Consider the following 23,258-nt stretch of genomic DNA (forward strand, 5'->3'; position numbering starts at 1 on the left):
AAAAAAAAAAAAAAAAAAGGGAAAGTTGAAGTGTATTGGTTAGAAATGTTGAGCCCATTCTGTAGATTCATGTTCCATAGTGGTAAATTAACAGGGAGGATACTTTCCATGGCTTGACCCTACCTACAGGTAAGCCACAGGAATTTCTAGTTTCGTTTCACATTTGACAAAGATAATCCTGAGAATTTTGCAAATTATTCAATAGAGCATTAAGACAGTGCCCACCCCACCCCAAGATATTTACAGATCCTGCTTTGAGATAAATTAGAGTTTCCAGTTGCAAGTTAAAAGTTCATGTACAACACATTAGGGTTGCAAGATTAATTTATTGTCAAGGCAGTTACATCTCCATACACAAAATACTTTGACATTTGAAGACTCTGCTCAATCATGCCAACTACAAGTTGTTCCCTTGCACCTGTGTTACAAACAATGGCCATAAATGACATCTCTGAACCCTGTTTTTAGGTCATTAAATTTCACTCCTGCATTTTACTTGTTCTAGGAGGGTTACTTTATTAGAAAACACGTCAGGTAAGCAGCTGGTATTGCTTAATGTTTAGTCGACCTCCTCAATGGTTGGTCCAGAGGATCCACCACCAGGAGCGGCACCACCGGCTCCAGGGAAGCCACCAGGCATGCCCTCTGGCATTCCTCCAGGCATACCTCCAGCACTCTGGTACAGCTTGGTAATGATTGGGTTGCACACCTTCTCCAGCTCCTTCTGTTGATGCTCATACTCGTCCTTCTCAGCAGTCTACAAAATATAGATAATGTATAAGCCCTTCACAGCAATCTATACTATTGTGATTTTTTTCTGGTGTGTGCTTGGGGGTGGGGTTACCTGGTTCTTATCCAGCCAGCTGATGACCTCATTGCACTTGTCCAAGATCTTCTGCTTGTCATCATCGCTGATCTTGCCGGCCAGCTTCTCATCCTCCACAGTGGACTTCATGTTGAAAGCATACGACTCCAGGCCGTTCTTAGCAGCCACTTTGTCACGTTGAACATCATCTTCTGCCTTGTACTTCTCTGCTTCCTGGACCATGCGTTCAATATCCTCCTTGCTGAGCCGACCTTTAAGGACAGCAAAGAGTCACAAGTTGTACCAGAATTTTGATGGTGATCAATCAAAACTCATCAATCAAAACCCACCTTTGTCATTGGTGATGGTAATCTTGTTTTCCTTGCCAGTGCTCTTATCAACAGCAGAGACATTCATGATGCCATTGGCATCAATGTCAAATGTCACTTCAATCTGGGGAACGCCTCGAGGAGCAGGAGGGATTCCAGTTAGCTCAAATTTGCCCAGCAAATTGTTGTCCTTTGTCATGGCACGCTCACCCTCATAAACCTGTTGAAATAGAGGCCAATAATTTTTCCACTCCACATCTACACAAATGCTAATATCTAACAACATGAGTCTCAATCTCTAGTGGAATGTGAATGGCAGAAATGAACATAACTGCAATTAAAAGGCCAAGATAAATAAGGCTACACTGACCTGGATGAGCACACCAGGCTGGTTATCAGAGTAAGTGGTGAAGGTCTGGGTTTGCTTGGTAGGAATTGTGGTGTTACGTTTAATCAGGACAGTCATAACACCTCCAGCAGTCTCGATACCCAGAGACAAAGGTGTAACATCCAGAAGGAGAAGGTCTTGCACATTCTCAGACTTGTCACCAGACAGGATGGCAGCCTGGACAGCTAAAACCAAAGAAAATTATTTCAAGATAAAAACTAAATTCAGATTATAATAGGGCAGCTATCATCAGTAGTTTTTTTTCACCACTGAAAACTTACCAGCTCCATAGGCCACAGCTTCATCTGGATTAATGCTCTTGTTGAGCTCCTTTCCATTGAAGAAATCCTGGAGAAGTTTCTGGATCTTCGGGATACGGGTGGAGCCACCAACCAATACAATGTCATGAATCTGCCCTTTATCCATCTTGGCATCGCGGAGTGACTTCTCCACAGGATCCAGGGTGCCACGGAAGAGGTCAGCATTGAGCTCCTCAAATCGAGCCCTTGTGATGGAGGTGTAGAAGTCAACTCCTTCATACAAAGAGTCGATTTCAATACTGGCCTGGGTGCTGGAAGACAGGGTGCGCTTTGCCCTCTCGCAAGCAGTGCGCAGACGACGGACAGCCCTCTTGTTGTCACTGATGTCCTTTTTGTACTTGCGCTTGAACTCTGCAATGAAGTGGTTGACCATGCGGTTATCAAAGTCCTCCCCACCAAGATGAGTATCACCAGCAGTGGATTTGACCTCAAAGATGCCATCCTCAATGGTCAAGATGGATACATCGAAGGTGCCACCACCAAGATCAAAGATGAGAACATTCCTCTCTGATCCAACCTGAAAACAGATTTGATAGTGCTTCAGAACAGACAGTTAACAAAAAAGTAGTATAATCCAGAATAAATTTTTACCCATTTACCTTTTTGTCCAACCCATAAGCAATGGCAGCTGCAGTGGGCTCATTGATGATGCGCAGAACATTAAGGCCAGAGATAGTGCCAGCATCCTTTGTGGCCTGACGCTGAGAGTCATTGAAGTAAGCGGGCACTGTGATTACAGCATTGTTGACAGTCTGAAATGTAAAAAAAAAAAAAAGGACATTAAATTACGAGTCATGTGAAAACTTGCAACTGTATTCCACAGAGGTAAATTCAGAGCATACTTTTCCGAGGTAGGCTTCAGCAATCTCCTTCATCTTTGTCAGCACCATGGAGGAAATCTCCTCTGGGTAGAATGATTTTGTTTCACCCTTGTACTCAACTTGAACTTTAGGGCGACTATTGTCATTGATGACATTAAATGGCCAGTGCTTCATGTCTGACTGCACAACTGTATCGTCAAACCTCCGGCCAATAAGACGTTTGGCATCTGAAAGAGAAAGTTATATTTTGTTTTTTTAAAAGATGCAATACACTTCTGCAATACTCTTATCATTCTTCCCTCAAATCCACAAGTCTCAAGACTGGTCTTTAACAGAGATGAGTTGCTTCAAGACAAGCTCATGGGTGGTAATACTGAGGTACTAACTTAATTTGGTTGATGAATACCAATTTTTTCAAGGTAGGACGGACTTTTACTATTAAGTAAAATTTTAACCCTTACCGAAGACTGTGTTTGTGGGGTTCATGGCAACCTGATTCTTGGCTGCGTCGCCGATCAACCTCTCGGTATCTGTGAAGGCCACATAACTGGGTGTGGTCCTGTTGCCCTGGTCATTGGCAATAATTTCAACTTTGCCATGCTGGAACACACCAACACAGGAGTAGGTGGTCCCAAGATCAATACCAACTGCTGGTCCCTTTGACATGTTTCCTAAAGAAATGCAAGAACAGTGTTACATTTATGTTTGTCTTCTAGTCATCTGTAACTTTTTTACTTCAATCCTTTATAACATGCTTAATGTCAAAGTAACTCAAGTGAACAACTACATTTTACCCAATTATTCAATTTAAGGCAATTTAGACTAACATAACTAGAATGCACAACAAAAACGTATGGTTTTAGTTGATTTGCTTTAATTATCCTTTGAGTTTAATTTAGAGTTGTCTTTTAAATTTATATTGATTATATTAATTTGATTAAGAGCTTTTATTTTCCCGCTTGGCCATAAAACATTAAGCATTTTAACAACGTTATTGGGCTAACAAATCCCAATTCCAACAACCCACCCACTTACAGAAAAAAATGAAAAGGAACCCGCCTTGAACGAGCGTGGCTCATGGCCAAGCAATAGCCATGCGTCAGTCATAAATCACGTGCACAGCAAACTGGTACAACCGGAAATCTAAAAGCTAGAGTGCTTTGATGCTAAAACTGTTGTATTAAAATGTGTATAAAGCACAAGAAAATATTTAAAGAATTAAATCTGAAACGATTTACAACACATTTTACTTTTGCTCTAGAGTAAAAAAAAAAAAAAAAAAAAAAAAAAAAAAAAAAAAAGACAACAAAAAACCGGAAGCCTGTATATTCCGGGTATCCGGGTAGCTTAACAGTTGTTCGAGAACATTCTCGAACGCGTCAGGATTTCTCCACCCCCCCTCCGCCATTATATAGCCTTAATGCAGCATTTGAGCCGATGATTACGCCTCGATAACAAGGATATGAATACCTTCACCTTCATAATTCACTATGCGATACATATTTGTTAAGAAAATAACCGTCAAGCATTTAACACGAGGAGAAAATTCAGCATTCCCCAGTGAACATGCACATCAGTCATACATAAAGCAAATCCTGCCAGCAAATTCAACTAATATACTAGAACCTTTTGCTAACACCAATGTATTTCAGAATGACTTACCGAGTTACTGAACTGAAGTTGATTGTGGGTATTGTTGGGCTGGAATGGACTAGCGCCACGGTGACTCAACCCTGCCGGTATGAGAAGCGAAAGGAGGGTGAATCTTTAGCCGAACCCTTTATATCACCGGCACAGCATCCAATCGGCGCAGTCACTGAGTCTTTCCTCATCGGTTCACCAATGAGGCTTTGGTGAACCGATGACGCGAGACACAATCCATCCCACTTCCTGCTTTATTGTGACTGTTTCATAATGGTTGTGAATACCCGCATGCCATAAGATGGAAGCTTTGTCTGAAGTGTAGAAGGCAAATCATCTCTCTCTTTCTTTTTTTTTTTAGATTTTACCGTTAAGTATGTCAGTCATGTTCGGTGCTTGATTTGGCTTCTGTTTTTTGTAAGCTACATAAAGCTCTTTAAGTTCATGCATAATTGATATATTATGGAGCTATTTTTAAAAATATGCATATTATACATAGACCTTAGTGTTATATTACCGTATTAATGCTCGACACGTTTTCAGAGACAAAGCCACAGAGTGCTGATAATATGTATATGATATGAATGTTTCCCATAGCCTGTTATCTATGCTCAAAAACAATATATTATAGCAAAATATAATTTATTGCTACATGTTCAACCCAAACATACAAAATATATACATACAAGGCAACATATATGCTATATTCACACAGTATATATTACAGATATCATGTTGCCACATTTGATCCTGTGTAGACATTCAAACAGTTCATTAGGAACACCTGCAGACATGCTTATTCTTGCTGTTGCTGGTCATCCGCCAGTCATATAGCAGCAGTGCTATCTACTATTGTAAATACAGGTCAGGAGCTTTACATATAATGTTCATATAAAACAAAAACATGGCATGACTGATGATGTAAGAAGGGGGGGAAATTAACTTGTTGTCAATTGTTAGACTGAATGGACCTCAACAGTTCAGGTTATGTATCGGTGTGGGGAAATGTTTTCCTTTGTCTGACCATGAGCATATGTTTATGAGATCTTCTACTGACCATTTCACACAGGAAATCTAACCTTCATGAACATAACAGTGAGTTCAGTGGACTTCAGTAGCTGTAGCAATGTAACAGAATGAAAACAAGGATAAATGTACAGTAGACAAATGATGTGACAAATAATGTCAACATAATGTAGATACTTTAAGTCATTTTTTTCAACATCTTGTGGCATTCATGGCACCAAGAATTGATGCTGCTGAAGATCAAAGGTAGGTTCTACCTACCATAAGTAAGCACATATTCCTAACAATAATAAGTGAATGATTGCCCTGTATTCTGCCATGCAAGTGCAGAAAAAAATGGAAAATTGCTGATATCATGAAAACTGTGTTTCCAAGACAGTTATAGCGATGTCTCCTTCGCATCACATTTGGCTAAAGTTTGTGCTGTAGTTTGATGTTGAGAAGTCGTTGCTGTGATCACAGCTGTGTTTTGCACTGAAGTCATCGTCTTCGCTGGTTCTTCAACAACATACTGTGTGAAGGCTGTATTGAAGAGGCCTGTAACAATAAAGAATACCAATAAATATCCCATTTTCTCTTTTAAGACAGGATAATGCAGTTTTTACAGTGTACTGGGCAAAATGTGTCAATGAAAGCACTCCCTGACCATTAACTGGGATTCAAAATACGTAAAGGTTAAATGGAATTTTGAGTTTGAGTTCCCTAAGTACGTGAACTTTACCCTCTGGTTGACAAGTGTGCTGTTTCTCTAAGCTGCTAACATGACCCTAGTCATGTTTTAGCAAAAGCTACATTTTATAATATTCACATTTAAACAGAAGGTATAATACAGTCATAGATGCGAACAACCATCTAATTAAAAGGTTTTGTACCTCTTCTCCGTTGTGCTTGTGAGGTCTTTTCTTCATGGCTGGATTTAGATTTACTGCTCTCCTCTGATGGATTAGATTCTTCATTTTCTGTAACAATAAAAACTGTCAAATCTTTTGTAAGATAAATAAAAATACATTTAGATAACAATTCTTGAAAGTACAACACACTTGCTGCAAGAATGTATGATTTTTAGCCAGACTATAGTCAAGTAAAATTGTAAATAACAGCAACTTTAGTCTGACATTAAACAGAAAACGTGACCTGCCTACCTCTTTTCCAGGCAATGTGTGCTCTCCTCAGCTTGATAGCAAAAAAAATGACGACCACTAGAAGGCCACAGATCAGGCATGTCACTAGCAAGACCAGCAATGATGAATTTTCTTGGTCTTTTCTATGCATGTTTAAGCCAAAATTCCCTGGAAATAGAGGAAAACCCCAAACCTTAAGGATTTTAAAACACATGGTGTTCTCTGTGATTCTCAGAGAAGAGGAACTATTATTTTAACTATTCAAGCTGAGTGTAAATGTACCTGTTGTGTTACTGTCCATGTTATCAATGGTGATGTTCTCTGTGGTTTCAGGGGAATATGTCCAGCCTTTAAAGGTGTAGTAAAGAAAAGAGGTACAATAATTAACACAGACTCTATGAAGCTACTACAGTCCAGGTCTATTATGTTTTTCAAATGGAACCATTTTTTGTAGTTTTCCAGAGTAACCAATAGGTGGCATCAAACACACATATTTGAAGAACCTGTTGGGCCTACTGCCTCAATGATGGTGTCATTGCTTACCCTGTTTGAACACGATAGGACTTTTTTTTTAAATTAATTTTTAGTGTTTGTTTTTTTTTTTTTTACAGTAGTTTTCTGAATATATAAAGCTCAGGTAAAATGCGAAAATGGAAGACAAATAACTGTTTTGCACACATTCTGCTTAAATTTTAATATTACACTGAATTTACTGTGTGAGTAAATTCACACATATATAGTGCATTTCTAACCAATTACATGTCAGTAGTGTTCAAGGTTTGAAACACTGAAGACAGAAGACGTAAACTGCTTTTTTTGGAGCATATCTGACGATCAGAGCAGATATGCTCTCGGAACAGTTTTTGTTTGCCCACAGAGCTGCAGCCTCCCAATCAGTGAATACATCTAACATGACAGAGTTTCATATAGCTCGAGCTCTCCATTGCAGGAAACACATCTGGTGTTATATCAACCACAGTAGTGGTTAAGAGACATTTTAGACATTGTATGAGATTGCTCTTGTTTCCACCCCATAGGCTCACAGTTAGTGTAATATGCTAAACACACAATACTAAGCAGTAACAAAGAGATGTATTGTAGGCTAATTTCTCCACTAAAGTTCACTTTCCTTTTTAGTGGATCGAGGGATTTAAGTTTCATTTAAAATATGATGTATGGCATAACTTAAAATGTAAAATGGTGTTTTATTCATTTTGAACTAAATAAAATGTATTTCTTTTTAAAACTTCCATTTCTCCACTACTTTCTTTTGTGTCCCTAAGCTCATCCTAAGGTGTGTTATCTAATATGAAACCTTATGTTTCTTGAAATCCACGGGGCATAAAAAACAAATAAAAATGCAGACAGTTTCCACTCACCACTAGTGCTAAGATGTGGGTCTGTAGGGCCTGTAACAGGGATCTGAGGAGATCTAGTGATAGACATCTCTGGGTCACTGGTGGAAGCCTGCAGACTGGAGGGAACCGTTGAGCTCTCTGATAAGGGCTTGTTCTCATTTCTTGTGGTGGAGTACACTGCTGTTCTATTATGTCTGATCCACATGGTTGTTGTCCCTGGCACTTGTGTTGATCCTTTAACAGTATGTGGACTGACTGTGGATGTGTGGTGGGATCCTTTTGCTGTGACAGAAATTGGACTTGTGTTACTACTGAGTAGAAACAACACTCAATTCAGAGAAAGTTAAAATTCATGATGTCATGAAAACTATCTGCAAATCACACTTCATTTTTATTAGAATAGAGGAAACTAGATTTTTTTTTAACAACACAGAATGAGGAAATTACATGGATTTGCCATTTTTTTGTTTTTATTTTTGGTCAGACAGTTTCACAGTCTGGTCCTATGGACTGTTTTGTGGCGCAGTTCATGAGTTAAAAACCCCCAGTGCTTTCCCTGTTCTGTGACGACACAACTACACAGTCACTGTTCCTCAAATTGAACATTTTATGTAGAAGTTCTTCACTGTACACAAGTCATGGATAATAAAAGGGATGATTTTACTCTTTTAATGTTTAAAACTGTTGCTATAATGTGGTGGTGTTGATAAACTAAATGAATGAAATATACTCACAGTCTTGTCTAATTTTTACAAAGTTCATCAGATGTTTTGATTTCAATGCAGGGTGACGAACAAGACACTTCACAGCAACTCTTTTCTGTACTGAGAGAATTTCAATCATCCCAGTGGAGATGTATTTTTTAGCTTCCTGTTGGAATTGGTTACGAGCTGTAAAATGGGATAGATGTCATTAGCATCAATTGCATCAACTTACACCATCACAAATGCAACACTTGATCAAATCAACCCTTTGTAACGTAAACTACTCTTCTGTGGAATTCAAAATAAAATTCAAAATCCCCCTTGTTTAAAGTCTTTTTTTTAAACATTTGAATGTTGTTCAGTCTCATCATAGTAGCAAAGATTCCAGAAAGTGTGGGTCATGCTATCATCATCACATGAGCCCACTCACTGGTTGCTGTCACTAATTTTAATACACCTACAAATGTCTAAATTCCACAACGTAAGTGTTAACACCCATGTTAACCTAACCCTAACCCATCCATCCACTCTTAACTGCTGTGGTTGTAAGCACAGTAGTTAAGTTTTAGGAAGAATACATTGCATTTATTTATGAAAGAATCAACCTTTCCTAGTATCAAATAAATTTACTTTTTGTGCTTATTCCTAGTTAACTTAACAATTTTTCTAACTAACACCTCAAACTATCATTCTCACTTTCTTCCAACTTACCAAGAAATTCTGACCCATCGTCGATTTTCCAAGAAATCTGAGGAGCAAAGTGGTTCCCCACAGCAGTGCATTTTATGACAGTCTTTCCTTCATGCTTTGTTTTTGACATTTTGGGATAACCTTCAAAAGAATCACAAAAGACAAAGTTTTATGAAACAAGATCAACACAGTGGTAATTGTTTTGGTAATTAGTATAACTGTCAAAGTCTGATCCCATCCCTAGTAAAGATGTGAAAAGAAAGTAAAAAGAAAGACGTAAGATAATATTTACCCAACACTGTCACCTCCACTATCTTCTCTTTTATTTGGTCTCCATAATGAGAACATGTGTAATTGCCTCCATCGTTAAATTTGACACTGGAAACACTGATGGAGAATTTTGACTCAGACAGTGTGTCGATTCTGTAGCGTTTGTCCTTTAAGGCTGGAAACAATTTTTTTAAAAGTTATTTAATGTTTGCCTTTCACCAAAGGTTGTTTGAATTTTGGCCCAAACATTTGCCAAGTTTTTGTTTTTACATTCATTAGTGTGACTGAATATGCCATTTTCACCTTGATTGCGATTGAAGAACATAACAAATCCTTCAGGGTTTTTCCAGTCCACATTGGTCTTGTCAGCATTGGTAACAGGACAGCTTAAGCTGAGTTTCTCACCTTCCATGACCGTCACATGTTGCAATACTGCAAGCGAAACTGCAATCAAATAAAAGGAAGTTTGACTTTATTAAAGTTTCTTTGAGAACGAAATGTGCATAACACATTTCCTAACATGGTAAAAACAAGTGAGTAACCATCTGCTGAAATTAAAAAGTCAGTGACACAGATGTCCAAGTTAAGTTTTAAACAGTTCAGTTAAACTTTTCACAGTCTGACTCATCTGCCACCACCTCTGCCACTGGCCTGTCACTGTGTATATAGTTGTGTGGAGGAGGTGTGACAGGAAAAAAATGCTGTTCATTGCAGCTACAAAATAAGCAGCCCCCCTGTTATACATCTAATGCATTTCTGTTCTAACAGGAAGTAATGTGGTCAGTGCTTTCAAGGTGAAAGAGAAAGTAGCGTGGGTGTGAGGAAAAAGTATATATTTGCTGTAGGTTGTTCATGGGGCCTTTGGGGGCTTTTTCTTTTCTGTGGGTTTCAAATAACACACGGAAAACACATTTGTTGGGGGCACACTGACACCACCGCAGAGGTCATAAAGCTATTTTTGCAGTTTGTGTGCTAGTCATGCCATTACATCAACTGACAACCACCAATATTTGTATTGATGACTTTTCATCAGTACAGTCATTTTTATGTCTCTCTAGGCTTTGGTTGTCTCTGTTTCTTTTTCAATTTTATTTGTATTGCCTGATCAATACAGAAAATGTAATTTCTCAGTAAGTTCTTAATGCTAACTAAAATATACACATTGTATACTGTGTATGTTATGTTGTTTGCTCTTATGCAAAGCTAAAGCCAGTCTCATTTGTCTATTTTGTCTCATTGTAAGGTTTTCATCTGTATCATTCCATTACTGACAACTATTAAAGGGCCAGTCTACATATATACTCTATGTCATAGAAGAAACTGTCCTAAAGAACTTTCATTTTATGTCAGTCATTTAACAGAGTTGAGAAGTTGTGAACTGGTTCAACATACAACCCCAGTTCCAACAATGCCAGGGTACTGTAACATGTAAATAAAACACAATGCAACAATTTGACACCACAAACCCTCATCTTATTTACAACAGAACAAAAACAATAACATATTAAAACTGAGAAAATCTATCATTTTAATAAAAAAAATACAACTCTCTTAAGAGCTGTCCATAAACATAGGAGGACTTAAGGGAGCAGTTACTGGACTTTGGGGGAGGAATGTTATCCTGTTCTTGTATGACAGGATTATAGCTACTCCTGCGACTTCTTTGTTGTATTTTTTGTTTCACGATATGCTACATGTTCTCAACAGGTGAAAGGTCAGGATCCAGGTAGGCCAGTTCACCCAGACCTCCTCCTATGAAGCCAAGCTGTTTTACATGCTTTTAAAAGCACTAATGGTGTCTTACCAGATGTGGTACGCATAGGGACTAATGTATTGCACGGTAGAGCTTTAACCTGCATTCATGGCAAACACAAATACAGTGATAGGAATTGTTCCTAAGTAATGTTGCTCCCATCAAATTCAAAATGAGTTTATTATTTACATGAAATTGTACAAAGTTTCAGTATAAACAATTGATATGTTTTCTATGTTCTACTGTGCATACAATATGGGTTTAGGAGATTTCCAAATTACTGCATTCAGTTTATATTTACAATTTATGCAGCATCCCAACTTTCTAGGTTCAGTTGATGTGAACACGAGCAAACAGAAATCCAAATGCAAATTCCTTTAATGCATAACTAATGCAACAGAGTCTTTTACTGAAAATTGAAGCACTTTCTGTGTGAAATATGAGAGCTTGTAATTGTACCATAATTTTCTCTATATAATAAATCATCTAAATGTAAAAGATCACAAACAGCCTCAGAAGGAAGTTGTTTACTCCAAGGCATAGTCATCCTCACTGTGTTCATTTGCTTTTTCCAGTCATGTAGGTTACGATCCTATTTCAGCACTTATCAGATCAAACACTGCCAAAGAGTGTAAAAAGTCAAACACTCACCCTCAATGTACAGCACAAAGACGCTAAGCACAAGTTTTAGTTCCATCTCTGTCACGAAGAAACACACTGACTCTGGTGCACTTCCTCATCACTCATCTATATGTACTCTACTACGGGACCTTCCATGACATCACAGCTCTGTGGTTTCCCCTAACTTTTTGATTTGAGAGATTCTCATGTGACTCCTTACAGTAGAAGTGCAAGCTGACCATTATTGCATTTTATTCCTGTTTGTAGTTTTGCTGCCCAACATGAGTTGAATGTTGAATTTACAACTTATCTATCTTGTGGATGGCTGTCGTTCATCAGAGCATGAATGTTACATAGAACGTGTGAATGAGACATGTTGTAAAAAGTGCTTTGAGTGTTTAAATAGAGTAGAAGAGCACTATATAAGGATCACTCCAGTTACCATTTATAGTAAAAGACCTGAGACAAAATTATACTTCCTTATTTTCCAAAATTATATTAATTCTGGAATTAGTAACTCTAGAAACAGTGGAGAAGCTTTATCAACCAAGTAGCCAGCTAGTACCTAACATTAGTAACTGTGGTTTGACCACAGTTACTAAACTTCAGGTTGAATTGCCACTGCAGTTTTAACTCACACATCAACAAGATTAACAACTTGCCACCAATTTGTGGCTTACTAAGAGGAAATGGCTACTTTCTAAACAAAAGATGTTTGAGCTGGAAACTTGTGTCAGGTGGGTACCGAGGGGAAAATGAAAGCCATAGCCCTCATGGTTTTATGATGTTTTCCGCTGTAGATTTGACACAAACATTTACTGAATTTAGTCAGATCAAAAATGTGGTATTGCAGTAATCCGGTCGTTAAGTGATGACGTGACAAATCCTACATCCGGGCCTAAAGTAGTCTGCGTTTAATATGGCTTCTGTGTTGTTAACATGTTTAATGTTATGTATTTTCTTCTATTTAATCTCAAAAAGCTCCTAAAACAGTCAGTGATCACTGTTGACCTCCCTCGGCTTTTATTATCGCTAATCATTTATTTAAGCTCAGTTTTTAAAACCTTGGGCTGTAACTACAGCCCAGCCCATGCAGCAGTGTATGAATGACTAACCTCATATTGTGGATGGATTATCTCAGTTGTTCTCCTGGCTGAAGTTTGGTCCTTTTACAGCATCCTGCCATGCGATTACATTTGTTCCTGACCACCGAGAACACTCACGTTAACTTTTATCGAGTGGAAAAAAAGGTTAGCTTGTTTATATTATGCTAACATAGCTCTGTCGCTAGCGGTCATGTAGCACATCATTATATACCAGCTAGCCAATCTTCAGTAACCTTACAAACGTCACTGCTGTTTAGTTTTCTGTCTTCATTTATGTTGGAAGTGATAACAGAGCTGTACGTTTTAATTTGTTTCCAAAACCCCGCAGACCTGGAGCGGAGTTTAGGCCCAGACACGGCTAGTGACGTCAGACTTAACGACAGGATTAGGTGCCATTACAGTCTCCAGAAGAAAATGGAAGAATAATTTAAAAGCAAAAGCAGAAACATACTTGTACTCACTAACTATATATAGAAGTGGAAACAAACCTGTATGAATTTCTTTTGGGGAGGTTTTACTATGTGTCATATAAGTCAGGTTGCTTAAAATGTTATATCAAGCAGTAACTTAAAACATTTATCATGTTCTGTTCACTTGTATGTGAACACAGAAATTAAATGCCTCTTACCCACTCTTAAAAGAACAACAGGAGAGGAATGGTCTTAGGGTCAGTCATCAAGTATGTTAAATCCTGAAAGACAAAAAAGTTAACTGGAGCCAGGGCAATTATAAAGGACCACCTCCATCCTAACCACCACCTCTTCAACATCCTGCCCTCTGGAAAAAGGATCAGATCCATCAGGTGCAAAACCAACAGACTAAAGAACAGCTTTTTCCCGTGGGCTGTCAGAACTCTTAATGCAAACTAAGAGTGTGTAAAGACTTCCCCAACGCATCCACCCTGACACTGCTTTTGATCATCTATGTGCAATATCTCAGTCTTACCATGTTCTGTGCAATATCTTTGGCTCATGTGCAATTATTTTGGTCCCAGTCTGTTTCAATGTTTCCTACACATACACCATGTATATAGTTCCACTCACATATGTATACATATACACTGTTTTTTATTTTATTCTATTTATTTAATTATTTACTTATTTTCTGCCTTCGTTGTATATTGGTTTCTCTTCTTCTTACTTTAGCACCTTTGTGGTTCAGCTACCCAATTTTGCTGTGCAAGAAACTGCACAATGACAATAAAAAGCTCTAAGTCTCTAAGTCTATTTCAATCATATCTTGTCATCAGATCCTGCTGATTTGAGGATGCCTGTAAGTTTTCACATGTCACATATGATTCATTAAATTTGACTGATTTTCTGTTTCTGTATGGGTTTAAACTAATAAAAGATCTATGGTGTGCATATAAATATAAATTTAAAGTATTTGTATGTTATTAAAATACATTTTCATTGCAATGAACTAGTGTGATTAAACATAATGTTTGTTGAAAATTGAAAAAGCATTTAAATTTTGCATTATAGAATATTTGCATCGAATTTTTGACAAATACGAATTTTAGAGCATCCAATTTGTCTTTCTTTTTTTTTATTCCACTATTTCTGTTTCATTTGCATGATCTTCATGTGAGTATGTAATTTTCAACCATGTACAAGAAAAAAAAAGTATGGTGTCCACTAGGGGGGTTTTTTATGGAAAAAGTAGGATGAGGTGAAGAAACTGTGATGGCCTATCTAATGTAACCTTATTTGTGAGGTCAACTATAATACCTGGTGAACAAGGCAAAAGCAGACAGCAACCACTTTGCATAAATAGAAACTTCTTCAAGAATACTGGTCCATGTTTTCCAGGAATTTCACATTTAAAATATATATGTTTCACTGGAATTTTACACTGTCAATTTAGAGTTTGTGGTCCTTAAATTAAATTGTGCGATTGATCTTTCTGAGTTAAATTCGGTAATCATTTCAAACCATCGACATGTCTATTCGATTCCATTCCTATAAGACTGTTCAAAGAAGTCTTACCAATAATTAATGCTTCAGTCTTGCTTCAGATATGATCGGCCTACCTCTATTAATGGGCCTCAGTGCAGCATTCAGTACTGTTAGCCATAATATTTTATTACAGAGATTAGACCATGCCATAGACATTAAAGGTAATGCAACACAGTGGTTTAAAACAAATCCATCGTATAGACCATAAGTGTCAAACTCTGGCCCGCGGGCCAAATTTGGCCCGCAGCCTAATTACATTTGGTCCACGAAGCCATACCAAATTACTATTAGAGCTGGCCTACTGGTATTATACAGCTAATATATATATATATATATATATATTGTTTAGTATTAAGCTTCGCTTGTTCCATATTCAGTTTTTCAGCAAAACGTGTTTGAGTCCATAGGAAAAGATTCATTCTTATATCTGGAGGAATAAATATATTTCAATAAATATTAATGTTCCAGTTTTGAATTTTGGCCGACTGTGTATTTGAGTTTGACACCCCTGGTATAGACCCACAAAGCAAACTGGAGCTGGCTTTGTCCTTGTATTTTGTTTTTATTTTTATTTTTTTCTCTGTGGGCAGGTGTGCTAGGGGTGGAGCTACTGCAAGTGAGGTGCTCACCTAGCTGTGTGGGATCACTCTCATTAAGATGGCAGCTGGCACAGCAGTTCTCCGCCCGATCACTACAACCTCCGTGATAACACTGTCTCATTTTCATGCCTAAACTAGTTTTTCTTTGTGAGTTTTCCAGTCATTTGATCCCCTCAGTTCCTGCATGCATTTTTCGATTTATACAGGAACCACTCAGTCACATAGGTGCTGTTAGTTCTTTCTTTCTATTACAATGTTATTCCTGTGATTTCCTTAGAGCACCCACAGCAAAGACTACATATTTTTATATTGGATTAATTTTGCTACTTTCTTTTTAATGCTATTATGCACATTATGCTATCATAAAATCTTGTAATGTAACTTTAGCTTTGTCCCAAAACCTAGACTGCATCCTTCGGAGGCTGCATTTGTAGACCGATTACATCACAGCCAGGCGACGAAGGCTGTCCCAATTCTAAGGCTGCTCCAAACGCGGCTGACAAATGCGTCCTTCATTTCCCCAAATTTGAAGGATGGGTCAGGTGTATCCATGGCCCAACCTTTCCCAGAATTCATAGCGTGGCCCAGCCAATTCCACTTTCCAACATGGCAGCATCTACTTAGTTTTAATATTATTCTTTCTGGGTCACAAAATAAACTTTTAAGATATTTTCAGCCGAAAATGTAGCTGTGTGAACTTCAAATACCTGCTCGGTTTATCAAGACATCACATGTTTGCAAAAGGGCTCCGACGTTTTCGGAGACGTATGTTACCCACCAGCAAACATTTTGCGAGATTCCGAGTTCATCTTCATTTTTTTTCTCCCATGTTCTTTGCGGGGCTCCATACAGAATAGACAAGCCTGCATAAAATCAACTTCATTAAGTAAAAACGATAAAAAGCCCTCAGATGGCTCCAATCCAAGAACATCAGACACTTACCTATTCTATTATACCAGCAATCACCTTAGAGGTGACAATGGCTGTCATTGTTGAAAATTCAAGGAAATCAACAGATTCCCATTGAAATAAATATTCCAAAATGAACTTCTATTAGTGTTTGCTGTTAACCCTCTCAGGCTCAAATTAAACTTTTTGTTGCTAATGCACAACCAAGTCCTGCAGTGGTACTTCTGAGTAAAAAAAACCTCATAAAACATGTATGTGGGGTAATCAGGTTGTTAGTTTTTAACTGTTGCAAATCTGCAACGCCTGCCTCGAGAGGGTTAAAACAGAAAATAGAAATAAAAAACCTAACACTACTACTTAAATAATTTTTCCAATAAGGAATGGCTTGTTTGCATTAAAGGCCTTTATCAGCCCCTGCTGGTATAATACATCTTATGAGCTTTTTAACTGTGTCAGAACATTCCTGTCCAAAGGGGCAGCAGTTGGAATTGATCTTGGGACCACCTACTCCTGTGCTGGTGTATTCCAACATGGCATAGTTGAAATCCTTGACAATGATCAGAGCAACAAGACTACATACAGCTATGTGGCCTTTACAGGTACTGAGAGGCTGATTGAAGATTTGGTAAGGTCACATCAAGGTGGATTTATATGGATTTTGAATTATTAATTCTTCCAAATGACAAAGATGAAGGAGATTGCTATCCAGAGTACATCAAAGTGTCTACTTAAAACATTTTTTTTCTCTTTTTTCAGTCTGTGTCAATTGCTGTAATGTTGTGCACAGTACCTGAATACTATAAGGACTCTCAATGTCAAGCAACAAAAGATGATGGAACTATGTTTGACCTAAATGTTTAGAGAACAATGACTATAGAAAACATGGACGACCTAACAGCTCCCCAATAATAAAGCCAAAATATCTCTATCTCCACCTGGTGCCTGGGGGCGGTATAGATTATAAGCTCGGTGTTAGGATGCCTGGGTCATTGACCCAGGGTTTTGAGTTTATTATATTATTTATCATTTCTAGTCTTTGGTTTCTTTGTTAGAGTTCTGTCTTATGGTTTATGTCTCTGTGTAATCCTTAGTTGCTGTCTCCCCTGTCTGCTATATGCCCGTGTCCAGTCAGTTGCTGTGTCCCAATTCGGGGTATGCACGCTTGAAGTACGCATTTTAAGTGCGGTTACGTCACCGCCACGCGACGACGGCTGTCCCAATTCGAAGTGTACTTGAAATGCATACTCCAAATGCGCCGTCGATTTCCCCAAATATCAAGCGTGGTCCGGTGCACGCTTCGTGGTCCCATATATCCCACAATTCATAGCGCGGCGGTGGGTGTGGATAATTTTGCCGCAAAATACGGCAGAAGGGAGCGGCCAAGAGTGAACTGTCAAAAGCAAGTACTGAATATGACGTCACTTATTCATGTGCGAATGTTTAATAACGAAGAACATTAAAACATTGCTGTTGGCCACATGTCGGCAAAGTTATGTGACACTAGTGATGTTTGTACTTTCAGCATTAACTTGGTTTTAAAGCCTCTACTTCTAAATATACATATAGTCGACCTTAATCTTACAGAGAATCTGATGATTTTATGGATAATTAAAGTCAGTCATATATCCACAAACACAACGAGCTGACAGTCAGTGATATAGATTATATATATATATATATATATATATATATATCATAATAATCTGACAATACTATAATATTGGCCATATTATATTTACATTACCATAGTGAGATGACTTTAGTCTCATGAACAACATTAACTAATTATTATTTACTAGCTAATCTTAAATGACTGTTCAGTACAGAAATGAAGCCCTTGAATCATGTTTTACAGTCCTGTGGTCTCAGCCTCAGATACTCAACTAATCAAAGTGATGTCATGACAAAAATGATTGACCAACAAAACAATTTTCTCCTTCATTTCTGTCAAACAAAGCTGTATGTAGCGTGTCTCGCGGTTAGTATCATGGTTGCTAGGCAACCTGAACAGCGCGACGAAGCATATACCGTCCCATTTCACAAGCCTCTCACTTCCGCACTTCTCGTACTTATAGTACGCACCGTACGTAGTACGCGTAGTGTGCGTACTTCAAGCGTGCATACCCCGAATTGGGACACAGCAAGTGTCTGTGTCTGCCCTGGTCCCACGTCTCTGTTCCCTCTGTTGTAGTGCCTGCCTGTGAGTCTGTTGCTGTGTCCCAATTCGGGGTATGCACGCTTGAAGTACGCATTTTAAGTGCGGTTACGTCACCGCCACGCGACGACGGCTGTCCCAATTCGAAGTGTACTTGAAATGCATACTCCAAATGCGCCGTCGATTTCCCCAAATATCAAGCGTGGTCCGGTGCACGCTTCGTGGTCCCATATATCCCACAATTCATAGCGCGGCGGTGGGTGTGGATAATTTTGCCGCAAAATACGGCAGAAGGGAGCGGCCGAAAAGTGAACTGTCAAAAGTAAGTACTGAATATGACGTCACTTATTCATGTGCGAATGTTTAATAACGAAGAACATTAAAACATTGCTGTTGGCCACATGTCGGCAAAGTTGTGTGACACTAGTGATATTTGTACTTTCAGCATTAACTTGGTTTTAAAGCCTCTACTTGTAAATATACATATAGTCGACCTTAATCTTACAGAGAATCTGATGATTTTATGGATAATTAAAGTCAGTCATATATCCACAAACACAACAAGCTGAAAGTCAGTGATATATATATATATATACATATATATAATCTGACAATACTATAATATTGGCCATATTATATTTACATTACCATAGTGAGATGACTTTAGTCTCATGAACAACATTAACTAATTGTTATTTACTAGCTAATCTTAAATGACTGTTCAGTACAGAAATGAAGCCCTTGAATCATGTTTTACAGTCCTGTGGTCTCAGCCTCAGATACTCAACTAATCAAAGTGATGTCATGACAAAAATGATTGACCAACAAAACATTTTTCTCCTTCATTTCTGTCAAACAAAGCTGTATGTAACGTGTCTCGCGGTTAGTATCATGGTTGCTAGGCAACCTGAACAGCGCGACGAAGCATATACCGTCCCATTTCACAAGCCTCTCACTTCCGCACTTCCCGTACTTATAGTACGCACCGTATGTAGTACGCGTAGTGCGCGTACTTCAAGCGTGCATACCCCGAATTGGGACACAGCATGTGTCTGTAAGTTCAGTCTGTGTTATGTTTCCTGTTTTACTTTGAAAGTCTGTGTCTCATGTAAATGCGTCTGGTTTGCTTCCTTTGTCTCGTTAGGCCTGATTTGCCCCAGCTGTGTTTCCCTCCTGTTGCCCATTCCCTGATTGCTCCCTCTATGTATTTAAGCCCTGTGTTTCAGTTTGTTTGTGTTGTGATCTACCCTCATCTTGCTGTGTGTTCTGGCTGCTTAAGCTTATTTTGTATTCGTAGTTTTGTTACCCTTTTGAGTTCAGCATTAAAGCTGTTTTGAGTTCACGTTTCATTTCTGTGAGTCTCCATTTTGGGTCCACCATTCCTGTCTGCACACAGCCGTCACATGACAGAAGATTGTGACCAGAACATGGACCCCGCAGACCTTTTCACTTCAGAGTCAGACGCTGAAATGGAAAGGCTGGTTAAATTGCTGGACCGCATATCCCAGTCCGACAGCCTACGGGCTATTTCTGTGGGACTGAGCACAGTGAAAGCAATGGTGAAAATCAGCCCCCAGCTTCAGCAGTTTGCTTCGGATGCCAATCTGGGCAGCACCATCACTGCATGGAGGGAGCAGGTCAGGGCACGTGAGCTTGCCCTCTCTCTCACCACGCCAATGCAGCAGCGGTCTGAGCTCGCCGTAAAGCAGCTTCCACAGCGGTCACCACAGCGGGACAGAGTTTCCGCGCCGCTGCCACGGACTTTCTCTCCCTCCCCACACCAGCGGGGATCTCGTTCACCTATCCATTCGCCTGCCTTTTTCCTAGCGGCTATGTGGTCGGAGGATCAGGAGGAGGTCTCCATTTCTTCACTGGTTCCTGTTCCTTCATCCCGAAGGAAACGGCGCTGTCGCCAGCGCCACTCCTCTCCTCAGTCATCTGTTCTGCAACCTGGTCCTGCTGGAGGGTCCGAGGGGCCCGTCCGGCCTTCATCTGTTGTTCCCGCTGGGGGTTCTGGAGAACCGCACCAGCCTTTGTCTCTGCATGAGGGACCGAGGGGCCCGTTTAGCTTCCTGTTCTTGCTGGAGAGTCCGAGGGGCCCGTCTGGCCTTGGTCTGTTATTCCTGCTGGGGGTTCTGGAGAACCGCTCCAGCCGTCTCCTGTCTCCGCTGGAGGGTCCGAGAGGCCTGTCCAGCCTTTGTCGCCTGCAGCGCCACCATCTGCGGCTGCCACGCCGTCGCCTGCAGCGCCACCATCTGTTTCGTTGCCGGCGGTTGCCATGCTGCCATCTGGTCCTGCTTCGTCTCTGCCTGAGGCCTTTGCACGAGCTGGTTCCGCTTTGTCTACACTGGAGGTCTCCGGCCTGCTCGTCCTCGCCCTCTCCGGCCTGCTCGTCCTCGCCCTCTCCGGCCTGCTCGTCCTCGCCCTCTCCGGCCTGCTCGTCCTCGCCCTCTCCGGCCACTTTCCAGGCCGTTGGCTGGACATCATCGCTGTCGCAGCCAGCCTCCGGACTTGCTGCATCGCCGCCGCTGCCCTCTGCGTGGCCGGCCTCCAGACCTCCTTCGCTTGCCTCGCTGCCGTTGCTTTTTGCACGGTCGGCTTCCTGAACTGCCCAGGTTTGTACTTTTGTGCTGTCAACCTCCAGGCTGGCCCCTGAACTTTTTCGGAACTGTTTTCCTGGCCGCCTGCACCTTTTTGTCAACCTTTTCTTGTTTGTTTGTTTGTTTGTTTTCTGGGCTCCAGTATTTGCTGTTTTTGATTTCTAGCTCCTTATGTTTAATTTGTTTCGTTTTTGTTTTCCTTTCCGTGAGTCTGCATTTTGGGTCCACCATTTCTGCCTTCACACAGCCGTCACATGACACTCGGCAGATGGAAATGGGGTAAACTAAAACAGTAAAGTTATCCTCAAATAAATATTTCTGCTAATATTAGTAGTTCTCATCATGCTGATTAAATGACAAAAAGACTTGAGGCCCTGGCACACTTTCTTGTAAGTTAAATGTGTGTTTGTAAGCTAATCAGTTGTTAACATTTTTAGCTAGCTAGCTAAGAATGATCAGGGAAAGCCATGTTTGGCAGCTATACCGTGCACATGAATGGATTTATCTTGACTAAAGAAATCACTCTGAGGTTGTATGTTCATTAAAGTCAGTGATGTAGTTTGGACATTAGAAGTGAGAATTAGAGCCAATAGCAGATGGAAATGCACTGGTATTTATATATAGTCCTTTTTGACTTTTTACACCACTTTATTCTGAATGCAGGGTCAACTTAGAGTACAGTATCTTGGCCAGGTCATTGTGGATGATTGCGGTCCTGAACACTTCAGGGAGAGCAATGTTGACATCCATCACACCTCCAGCAGGACTGGAGGTCATTGTAGATGGATAGCAAACTGAAAGTTCTTTCCTCCAGTGGCGCTGAGGGTAAAGAGCTGATGTAAAACCTGTGATTCAGTGGGTCAGACTGTCAATGTCCTCTCCATGTGGACTACAGTCTGTGGTTTCAAAGGGGTTCTTTAGCCTCTGTTTGGAGGGGGCGGCCCAAGATAAGATTCATGCTGAGTTTCTCAAGTCTTTGGATGTTGTGGGGGTACAGGGTGTGCCAAGGTACTGGAGGAGAGTGTTAGCATTCTAAAAACATTTGTTGGTGGTAGATACTATGAGGAAAGGGTTCACTGATTTGATTATCAGGTTGTTCATTTTTGTCTTTTGAACTTTGATGTTGTGTTTTGCACCTCAAGGTTACACAGTGTACTTCATTTAGTGGCATTAATATTAAGCTTTTCTAGTCAGACCAGGAGCAATTTGGAGTTCACTACTGTGCTCAAGAACACACTAAATGCAGCTGTTGAATCCAATCCTCTTTCTCAGTTCTTATTTTTCAGCTTTGCCATTTCTTTCCTCAAATCCTCTCCTTGCACCAGAGATCTCAGTGGAGGTTGAGACATGAGGTGAGACAAGTTGAGGCTACTTTAAATTAAATAAAATGTAATTAAATTCACAGCATAGTAAACTCACAAGGAGCAAATCATTTTTCTTTGAACTTGTACTTGTTGATATCAAAAATAAGCTCAGGTGCTTCTTGTGTATTCTGAGCAGGCTGGTGTTGGTTTCATTGTGTTATTAGCAGCAACTGTGACCTGTTTTGTTTAACTGCATGTAAGTAATCACATCTGTGCTGTACTTGAATCTAATCTGGCCAACTGTGGTTAGTTTTATGCATCATTTTTTTTTATTTTTTTTTTTATATTGATTATTTTAAATTGTTTGTATTTTACTGTTCTTTTTGGGTTTTTTTTTTTTTTTTTTTTTTTACTATTTTATTGTTGTATTACAAATATAAGTATATTAGTAATATAAATTACTAATCTCACTAAACCTCACCTTTTGTAAGGTGAAAGTAAAATGTGTACAAGCTGTGCAAAAAAAAAAAAAAGACGTTCACACTTTAACAAGTCAGACTTAAGTTCCCCACGAAGAAATCAGAGACAAATGAAACACTATATTAAAACATAACAGAGAGGTCCAGTGAATTAAGACATTCAGTGTAAGGCCTGATTCTAATGGAATTTATTCTCTTCATTCTCCAGTGCTGGTGCAAAAATTAAGAATTTGGCAAAGTAAACCATTGAACATGAGGGGGTTCACTAACCACTAACCCTTCCTACTTTGAATTCATTTTT

At 39.5% G+C, this 23,258-nt stretch overlaps 2 protein-coding genes across 2 annotated transcripts; both read right to left on the minus strand.

Moving 5' to 3' along the window:
• Positions 1–306: 306 nt before the first annotated feature.
• Positions 307–4,479, minus strand: hspa8 (heat shock protein 8). The gene is made up of 9 exons (XM_006800520.3): positions 4,326–4,479; positions 3,125–3,334; positions 2,685–2,890; positions 2,442–2,594; positions 1,804–2,359; positions 1,505–1,707; positions 1,156–1,354; positions 845–1,077; positions 307–757 (listed from the first exon to the last, which is right to left on the minus strand). The coding sequence occupies exons 2-9, from the start codon at positions 3,327–3,329 to the stop codon at positions 560–562; spliced, it is 1,953 nt and encodes a 650-aa protein (XP_006800583.1). The 5' UTR covers positions 3,330–3,334; positions 4,326–4,479; the 3' UTR covers positions 307–559.
• A 584-nt stretch (positions 4,480–5,063) lies between these two features.
• Positions 5,064–11,932, minus strand: crtam (cytotoxic and regulatory T cell molecule). Its single transcript, XM_006800521.3, has 10 exons — positions 11,878–11,932; positions 9,777–9,917; positions 9,496–9,648; positions 9,225–9,344; positions 8,544–8,699; positions 7,831–8,091; positions 6,734–6,799; positions 6,473–6,619; positions 6,203–6,289; positions 5,064–5,867 (listed from the first exon to the last, which is right to left on the minus strand). Exons 1-10 carry the CDS (start codon positions 11,921–11,923, stop codon positions 5,710–5,712), a joined length of 1,335 nt encoding a protein of 444 aa, XP_006800584.1. The 5' UTR covers positions 11,924–11,932; the 3' UTR covers positions 5,064–5,709.
• Between the last annotated feature and the right edge of the window lie 11,326 nt (positions 11,933–23,258).

This window comes from Neolamprologus brichardi, chromosome 10 (genome assembly GCF_056152115.1).
Source record: "Neolamprologus brichardi isolate AB-2024 chromosome 10, ASM5615211v1, whole genome shotgun sequence".
In the NCBI taxonomy this organism is placed as follows: domain Eukaryota; kingdom Metazoa; phylum Chordata; class Actinopteri; order Cichliformes; family Cichlidae; genus Neolamprologus; species Neolamprologus brichardi.

Excerpts from the sequence above, each read along its gene's own strand:
- crtam (XM_006800521.3), bottom strand. The coding sequence starts at position 11,923 with ATGGAACTAAAACTTGTGCTTAGCGTCTTTGTGCTGTACATTGAGG. Across the intron at positions 8,700-9,224 it reads CGATGGGTCAGAATTTCTTG|CTCGTAACCAATTCCAACAG; the intron begins GTAAGTTGGAAG and ends CCCATTTTACAG. Across the intron at positions 5,868-6,202 it reads ACAAGCACAACGGAGAAGAG|GCCTCTTCAATACAGCCTTC; the intron begins GTACAAAACCTT and ends TTATTGTTACAG.
- hspa8 (XM_006800520.3), bottom strand. The coding sequence starts at position 3,329 with ATGTCAAAGGGACCAGCAGTTGGTATTGATCTTGGGACCACCTACTCC. Across the intron at positions 2,360-2,441 it reads CTTATGGGTTGGACAAAAAG|GTTGGATCAGAGAGGAATGT; the intron begins GTAAATGGGTAA and ends ATCTGTTTTCAG. Across the intron at positions 1,708-1,803 it reads AGCTGTGGCCTATGGAGCTG|CTGTCCAGGCTGCCATCCTG; the intron begins GTAAGTTTTCAG and ends CTTTGGTTTTAG.